Source organism: Poecilia latipinna, unplaced genomic scaffold, assembly GCF_001443285.1.
Source record: "Poecilia latipinna isolate Pla-1442-1.1 unplaced genomic scaffold, P_latipinna-1.0 Scaffold989, whole genome shotgun sequence".
NCBI lineage: Eukaryota > Metazoa > Chordata > Actinopteri > Cyprinodontiformes > Poeciliidae > Poecilia > Poecilia latipinna.
Window position 1 is genome coordinate 308,308 of NW_015113605.1, and position 8,834 is coordinate 317,141.

At 39.8% G+C, this 8,834-nt stretch overlaps 1 protein-coding gene, 1 long non-coding RNA gene and 1 other non-coding gene across 3 annotated transcripts in view; all 3 read right to left on the reverse strand.

Annotated features, from left to right (window-relative positions):
* Window positions 1-268: 268 nt before the first annotated feature.
* trnai-aau (transfer RNA isoleucine (anticodon AAU)) lies at window positions 269-342 on the reverse strand. The gene has a single exon. It is a non-coding gene; the product is annotated as a tRNA-Ile (tRNA).
* A 1,736-nt stretch (window positions 343-2,078) lies between these two features.
* asap2b (ArfGAP with SH3 domain, ankyrin repeat and PH domain 2b) overlaps window positions 2,079-8,834 on the reverse strand; it is a 30,057-nt gene continuing 23,301 nt past the window's right edge. Inside the window, exons 18-27 of the mRNA XM_015050395.1 lie at window positions 7,693-7,778; window positions 7,506-7,621; window positions 6,529-6,596; window positions 5,802-5,909; window positions 5,391-5,724; window positions 5,073-5,307; window positions 4,417-4,475; window positions 3,691-3,749; window positions 3,482-3,601; window positions 2,079-2,981 (exon numbers count right to left, since the gene is read on the reverse strand). Coding sequence (XP_014905881.1) covers window positions 2,907-2,981; window positions 3,482-3,601; window positions 3,691-3,749; window positions 4,417-4,475; window positions 5,073-5,307; window positions 5,391-5,724; window positions 5,802-5,909; window positions 6,529-6,596; window positions 7,506-7,621; window positions 7,693-7,778 — 1,260 coding nt within the window. The 3' untranslated portion in view covers window positions 2,079-2,906. The remainder of the gene's footprint in view (window positions 2,982-3,481; window positions 3,602-3,690; window positions 3,750-4,416; window positions 4,476-5,072; window positions 5,308-5,390; window positions 5,725-5,801; window positions 5,910-6,528; window positions 6,597-7,505; window positions 7,622-7,692; window positions 7,779-8,834) is intronic.
* LOC106958483 (uncharacterized) lies at window positions 7,933-8,785 on the reverse strand. Its single transcript, XR_001427164.1, has 2 exons — window positions 8,682-8,785; window positions 7,933-8,638 (listed from the first exon to the last, which is right to left on the reverse strand). It is a non-coding gene; the product is annotated as an uncharacterized LOC106958483 (long non-coding RNA).

Here is an 8,834-nt window from a genome sequence, read left to right on the forward strand (position 1 = left end):
TGTTAATTGTCTGAAAGACTTTGTTTTAATTGGCCAGTATGGGGATTGAACCATTACCTTGGGTTTACTGGCACCCTGCTCTGACCAGCTGCGCTAACCTCAGCTGGTCAGAGATAACTATGAGTTTTCATGGATTTAAGAAAAAACTTGCATGATCTTAAAAGTGGTCATAAGCTAATGGTTTTAAACATCAATATGCATAAAGGTTTATTTTCCAGTCTTATTTTATTTCAAAGTGTTGACTTTGTGAAAGATGTTATGTTTTAGTTGGCCAGTATGGGAATTGAACCCATGACCTTGGCATTATTATTACCAAGTTCTGACCAGCTGAGCTAACCAGCCATACAAACAGTTGAATTTTAATCGATTTACTAAAAACTTGATGAGCTTAACAAACATGCTCATATTCAAATGTTTTTCAAAATCAATATGCATAATGGTTTAATTTAAAGCCTTCTCTTTATTTTGAAGTGTTGATTTTGTTTAAGACTTAATGTTTCAATTGACCAGCATGGGGATTGAACCCATGACCTTGAAGTTATTAACTTTCATGATCTTACCACAATGAAGATTTGAGAAAAGTGCTCATTACTGTAGCCGCCGTGCTAAACGATGCCTCCAATCAAATGTCGATATCTCAGCAACCATGAAAGCTATGGATTTCATTCACCCACCATTTTTATCAGAAGGAATAGGGGAACGTTTCTGTCCTTTTAAAATTTTAGGTTTTACATTAGTTTTTTATTTTTACATTTCATGGAATATACTGTAACCCAGCATATTAGTGGAAGCCTATTTGCTATCATCAGTATTTTAGCTAGTTTTAGCTTTTTAGCTAATTGTGGCTTTTTACCTGGGTTTCTCACACTACATGGACTATTTCTTACCTTTCTGCAAGTCTTCAGCAGTTGGCTTCAAATGCTTTCGCCATTTTCACCAAAAGCGTTCATCATTGAGCATTCAGCATTCACACTTGCATTTTCATAGGAAATGCACATTTTCTAGTTCGCGTCTGAAGTCTCTTTAAAATCTATTTCAAAATTAAAATGAAAGCTGTTGAGTAGAAGATGGTTGAGGTATTTCACTAAACACCGAAGTGTCTCCAATAACAGACAGAATCTGAGTATGTGCTATTGATATAACCTTGAATAAACTGAAAAAAATGACTTTTTATGTCCACATATTTATTTTCTAAAAACATAAGCTTTAAAAGTGGCTTTAGAATGCAACTGTGGACTGGAAAACACAACAGTCGTCTGAAGTTTTATCTTTTCCCACATCAAAATTGACAGTAATTGACCAAGAAATGATCATTTTACACCTATTCTGTCAAAGGAAAGTTCCAGGAAGGCCAAAAGCGAGGCACATGCACGCACGCACACACACACACACACACAGAAATAATTGTTTCATAATTACAAAAAAAGAAAATTATAGCCTACTTACTTGAGGATGGTGTATTATGTAATCCAAAAACTGTAGCAAAAAAAAATCTGTTTATGCAAGGAAGTTAGAAGTAAAACAAAAAGGAAAATAAATACTTCAATAAAAAAATATATCAATATTTGATGTGCTGCATTCAAGTCTTGACAATATCTGATAGTCAAGTTTTGGCAGGTTTTATGCAAACAAATTGATTTGACTAGCACCATTCGAGCAATGACCCAAATCCATAGATTTTGAAACAAAATTCAGATACATGCTTGGTTTTTAAAAAGAGAAGCAGTTAGGTCATTTTTTTTAAAGTTTTTTTTTCTATACTGAAAAGCAGCAGAAAACAATCATGTTTTAAAGAAGGCAACAGGATGCTAGTTCCAGAGCTCAGAACCACAGACATTAAACTTTACTTAGTTCTGAGTAAAAATGTCTCTAAATTACTTTGACAGAAATTGTTCTTCTGAGTTTGATTTGCCAAACTAAACAGATTCAGTTTTGTGCTCATCTGTGTTTGACTCTGGAAATCAGATGTTTGCTCCACTAACGGCTCTTTGGGAAGATCAGAATGTGTTTTCATGAGAAGGAAATTCACCAGCAATGTAGCAAAACATCATGTATTCAAAACAAAACAAAACTGAATCCCCAGTTACATCAAAGTGTCTTTATTGAAGAGAGAAAACAACAAAATCTAACAGCCGTTTCCTGTTTCGCCCTTCTTGACCCTATTGTTGAATCTCACCTCCGGTTTTTCTGTGGAGAAATTATTAATATTTTACATCTTTTCCACTTTTTTGACCTGAAGCATTAAGATGCAGGATCGACTTCGATGAAGAAGAGTCATTTCATCGGTCTGCTTGAGATCATCTTTCAGCCATCGAACAATCCCAGCTTATTTTCAACCAATGAATGGAACCTTAAATTTTGTGTTATGTAGCAAGAATGACCCAAACATTTTACCTGGAGCTGATAAAAAACTCCCCAACCGACAGGAAGACTTGTGTTATTATTGGTGTTCAGCTCTAATGATCATCAACAGTTAAATTTTTTGAACTCTTGATTTTTAAAATTTGGAATACCTGCAGATGCATTGCATATTCAGCAGACGTAATGCGCCCTAGTCTCCATATTTACAGTGAAGATACGTGTAAACGCAGAGATCCTGCCATCCGCCTCCATGCTGAACCTCCACAACTTTCATTTTAAATATTTTCACAAATATTCCCAGAACTCAGGTTGATTTAAAAATACATTTTTAAAAGTTTAAACAAGGCACAAACATAATTTAGAGATGCAAACAATTGTCCTGCAGCGTTCAGCACATTGGATAAGATAAACCTTTTGAAGTTTCAGATATTACACATCAGGTCTGACATGAAGGCAGAGGGTCTGTTATGATCCAGTGTGAGTTTTTTTCCTGGTTACGTCCAGTCGGACCTCTGGTGGAGAATGTTGACCCTTTACAGGACTGATCACTCAGTGATAAAGTGAACAAAGGTGACGGGAAACGCTCCCTTCCTGTCCGGTTCTCCTTCAATGTGACCAATCTGAAACACAAAGCAAACGCCGGTTACGGAAATACCATTAAGAAATCAGAAGAAAAGCAAAACTAGCAAGAAAAACAGTAAATGAAGACAAATAGCAGAGCAGACTTAAAAACCATTGCTTGTAAACCTTAAAATAAGTTGAAAGTGGCAAAAAGTAGTTCAGAAAAATTCATCATGGCGTACCCCCAGGCTCAGCTCTTGGCTTTCTGGCATTTAGCAAATATAAATAATTTTGGTAATTCCAACTAAGATAAAACAGGTTTGTAAGAACATTGCATCTGAAAAGTAATTTCATACATTGAATGTGTTTATTTGCTTTTCCTCAGAAACAAATCTTTAACTGACAACAGTGATATGAGATTAAAGACCAGCGAACAAAATAAAACAAATTGAAGAGCAGTGTAGGATTCTCATTTGGATCAACTTTGCTCAGCAACTTGACATGTCAAGTTGTTGATTTTTCTCCTTTTCTTGGTGCGTTTCCTTTTCTGGACACTCACCCACCACTCGCTGTCCTCCTCCCCCTCCACCACGATCACCTCCCCTTCTCTGAACGTCAGCTCGTCTGGATTGTCGGCAAAGCAGTCATAGATGGCCTTCACCCTCTTTGGCTTTGGCTTCTACAGAACCAGAGATCAGCCAGGACAAAGTTCACACTGAGGTTCAAACACCACAAATGATTTCACTTCTGGAAGGTCTGAGGACTCACAGAGACGGTGGTTCTGGGTTTAGGTGTAGGAGGAGCCGGATTTCCAGGAGGCTTAACACCTAGAAAGGAGAAGGAAAGGTTGTTGGTGAATTAATGGCTAAGAAAGATGAGCTAAACCGTCTAATGCTACAGGAGGTACACTGACTGACACGTCATTAGGTACGCCAGTTTACTAAACCGTCTTATGACACCCGATGTGACCAAAATGAGGAATTGGAGGAATTGCCTGTTTGGCATTGCGTCAATCAGGCAATGATTGATGCAATGCCAATCATTGCGCCAATGATTGTGTCAATGATTGGCGCAATGATTGGCATTGACTCAATGGGTCATTGGGCCAATGAGTCATGACCCAGTGAGTCAATGAGTCAATACCTCATTGGGTCATTTCATCTTCCTTCCTGCTCCAAAGGAAGAGCAGGAAGAGGTCTCTAAAGAGATTGTGTTCTGGGTGTTTGGATGGAGAACGGACGGAGGATAGACGGACAAGCCAATGTTCTGACATCCTTGGATCCTGAACAACAACTACTTTGGTCTCATAATTCTCCACATCTGAGATAATCAGGGCTGATCTCTGGAGACAAACCTCAAACAAAGCAGACCTTTCAGGGTCTGAGTGAGTCCAGACCCCAACAGGTCTGGACTCCCTAAGGGGCGAAGCAGCACCTTGTAAATCCAAGGCTGTTGGTCTAAATATTACTGAAAAACAAAGAGGTGTTTCATTACCTGGTTTGTTCACAGATGCAGTTCTGACTGGGGGTCTTTGAGGAGCCTGCTTCTCTAACCTGAAACCAATGAAAATAAAGTCATCACTTACAGTCTTTACATTTCAGCCTAATTTGACAAGATTAGTTCAAGCTCTAACCACTAAGACCAGTTCTGACCAGTACTGATTCTAAATAAAAAATGCAGACCACTACTTAGTGGTAATGATTCTATGACTGGTATTAGCATTTATGTTCGCCGTAAACCAGAACCAGACATGGTTACAAGAGATTTTCATCAAAGTTCTTTAATAGGCAAGTCCAAGTCCAAGTAGAGTGACAAGTCTATGGAAAAGTCCAAGTCAAAGCTAAAGTGTTTTACCCCTAGTCTAAGTCAAGTCACAAGGCTTTGACAGGCATATTGTAGTCTGGACTCAAGTCTTTGAGGGGAAGACCAAGTCGAATCTTTGTGGGCCAAGTAAAGGTCAATCCCACATCTTTAAAGGACAAGTTACAGTCTTGTCTTACGTCCGTCTTTCCAAGTCAACGCTCAGGTGTTTGAGAAACAACTTCAAGTCTCTCTTCTTTTAGACCAGCTCCACATGTTCAAGTCAGTTTATTCTCTGATGTCGACTTCCAATTTACTTCAAACACCAAACGGTGAATCGTATCTCATACTTGGGTGATGCGGATCCTGGCGGTCTGCTGGGCTGGTGCCGGTCCAGATGCGGGGTCGGAGGTTGAGGTTTGTAGTGGGGCGGCGATGTGAGCGGTGGTCCCGGTGGACGTCCAGCTGGTGGAGGAGGTATAGGAGGCAGAGGCGTGTTTTTGGCTGACGCGTTCTTTGCATCGAACCTGCCAGATGCCCTAACTGAAGGAGGAGCACCTGGAGGAGGAGGGACAGCTGGGAGCACTGGGAGAGGAACACGGAACAGGTCAAATTTCTCTTCATTTCCTTGAATCAAAGACGGTGAATAAAACCGACGAGAGGCTCACCATACATGGAGGAGTTTGAATCAGAGTTTGGAGGGTTAGACGGGTCAGAGGATGAACGCTGTCTTCCTACTGTTTCTACTGCTGCGGGTTTACTGACACCCGGTCCTCGGTGCGGGCCCCTGGGGGGCAGCGGCGGGGTCGGCCCCGGCGGCGGCAGGGCCCCCTCCAACATTGTGCCGTACGTCTCATTGCTGATCATAGAGCTTGGGATGGGAGGCCTTTGCTTGGCTTTGAAAGCGATGTCGTGCGCCAACGCCGAAAGGTTGGACTGCATGGCGCCGGGAACGATGCAGCTGACCGGACGGTCGTCCCGTCGGGGTGTTTTCAGGATGGGCTGCAAACAAATCCCAAAGGGCGTTAACATCCTGAATCCCGAACAGGAGACTCCGGCGGCGTGTTAAGATGGCCGACCTTGTCCTCTAACTCGTCCTCGCTCTCATCCAGCTCCTCGTGTTGGAGACGCCACTCGTACTCAACGTGAACGTGGACGTTAAATTTCCCCGTCTGAGCCTCAGTCAGCTGGAATATGAAGCATGATGACATGTAAATGGGACATTACCCAGAATGCTCGAGAAAAATCTACATAAAAATAAGACAAAGACAGATCTGATGTTTCTGTATGAACTCCTGAGAGTCAGTAATGACTTGGTGCTGTGCAGGAAAATCATGACACTAAGATGTTGGTCTGATACCAACCAAACCAATGGACTGGTTTGGTTCTTATTTATCATTTTTAAGATTCTGTTTTCCAAATAAATTTCAATTCAAGTCCTTTAGTACCTCTTAAAGGGGCAGTTTCAGTTACGTCAATCGGATTTTAGTGAAGTTTAAGTTGCAAAACTTTCAGTTCTGCAGAGCTTTACAAAATCATCAAAGTCCGAAACATTACTGGACAACCATAATATTTGGAAAATATGAATACTGGGAAGTTCCACATATAATGTAGGAAAACTGATTCATTTTAGGTCATTTTTAACTGAGAAAATGTAAATTTGAAATTAAAGAATGGTTTTTAATTTGCCTCCACAACCTTAAAACAGAATGCACTAAGTTGGATTCCTAGCAGGATCCTGAGCCGACCTTTGGGAACCAGGACGTAAAACCAGAAAAATAATTTGTTGAACCAGTAAAATCTCACCAGCTCTTTGCACTGAGAGTGTCCCAGGCGTTTAGCGATGTCTAGAGGCGTTTCTCCTGCTTCGTTTGCTGTGGAGACAAAATCAGTCGTTCATTTAGAATCAATATTTTGGTTTATTCTGACAGGAATCATCAGCTACAAGCAGCTTTGATTCCTCTGTTTATAATAAGACATTCTGTGCAACTTTTCAGGGTCTCTAAAAACCCTGAAAGATTCGTTCTAGCACTGATTTTCTTGTTGCAGACTTGAGTCTTTCTGTCAAAACTAATCAGAAAATAACTTTTCATTTAGATTTTAACACCAGAAAAAAGCATTTATGAAAAAAAACTTAAGTAAGCAAATTACAGTAAACAGTAAATAAAGTCAAAGTTCATAATAGACATTCCTACATGATAACTGCAGCGTTTTGGAAAAACATAAATATATAAGAATAAACCTGATGATTGACCTTCTGACTTTAAGGGAATCTATGATTTTAAAACATGTTAAGAGGAAAGCGACAAATTAGTTTTTTGTGACTAATTTGTGAACTGAAATCACAAAAATATGAAAATCTTACAATTTTAAAGGAATTTCATGCATTTTTCTGCTCATTTAAATCCATTTTTCATTACGTTTAAAATTATTTTAATAGGAAATGATTATATCTATGTTGTAAGAGAACATTCACAGTTTCTCTGACTTGCTGATTATCACATTCTGATTGAGTTGCTGGTTTTCAGCTTCTTTCTGCGCCTGCGTTTAAGAAAGGATGAACATTTTGATGCAAAGTGATGCATTATTTTGGTGCATCTGTCTCTTTATTGCAGCTTTCTGCCAACTGATTAGACTAAACCAATGATGCCTTCAGCTCAAAACCTGAAGCTGCAAAGTTTGTGAACCAGAAATTACTCCTAAAGTTGATTCCTCCACATTTCCATAAGCAGAAGTCAGATTTTCAGTCTGATGAACAGTAAAATGAGCCGTTTGAGTCTTACTGATGGAAACTGAAGCTTTCCCCCTCAGCAGCAGCTTCAGACACTCGCTGTTGCCCGTCAGGCAGCAGTAGTGCAGCGCCGTGCTTCCTCTGGCCGTCTGCTTGTCCAGGTTGCCACTGAAACACAGTCAGAGAGGTCAGAGGTCACGGAAGCAGCCGAGAGGGTCCGTCAGTCGGCCAGCCGTTACCTGTTCTGAGCGAGGAAGTCGACTATGTGGAGAGAGTTTCTGTCCACCACTCTGACGGCCAGGTGGAGCACCGTCTCTCCGTTTTCCTGAGGAACACAAACGCAGCAGTGAAACACACAGAGTAACAATACGCTGCACTTCAACAACACAGAGAGTAACAATACGCTGCACTTCAACAACACACAGAGTAACAATACGCTGCACTTAACAACAACACAGAGAAACAATACGCTGCAATTCAACAAACAGAGTAAAAATAAGCTGCATTTAAACACAGAGTAACAATACGCTGCATTTAACAACACAGAGTAACAATACGCTGCATTTCAACAACACACAGAGTAACAATATGCTGCACTTCAACAACAATGCAGCAGTAAAATCAAAGTAAAATCAAAGCTAAGGTGTGGCCTGAAAATTTGAGAAGCCTTGTGACAACAAAGCGAGTCAGAAAGCTGCAGAGAAACAGAGATGACCTGAAAACCAAATGGCCTGAAAATCAAAATCAAATGAAAACTAAATGTATAAATATTAACTCACATATCCAATAAAAAGTTTATTTTGCCTAATTTTGTTATTTTGTAATTATGTTATATAAATTATTTTCAGTTTCATCCTTAAAATACCCAAATTTCCATGTAACTTTATATGTCTTCTGTCTTATTTTAAATAGTTCCCATGTGAAATCATTTCCATGAGCTTTGTAACTAAACAGCCATCTTGTCAGGCGGTTGCTATGGAGTTTCCATGACAACAATAAACACGCCACAAGCTCAGAACGAGCTCTCGACTCGTTCTTAACTTATAAACAGTATTTAGACATTACAGCTATTATGATCTCGATTTTTGAGTACTCTACTCACATCTGTGGAATAGTAAGATAAATATCAGTGATACTTACTGGTATTTACTGGTATTTACTGCTGAATTAGCAAAATTAGCTCAGCTGATGTAGCTTCCATCTTTGTTTTGTTTCCAGTTCAGAGAACAGCGAGTATCAGTTGTTCTCTGGCTGTTTGGCTACATAGTGGAAAGTTGTGAAGACGTCCTGCCCTCTGGTTAACGAGTGTGCATTAATGAGTGTGCATTAATGAGTGTGCATTAATGAGTGTGCATTAATGAGTGTGCATTAATGAGTGTGC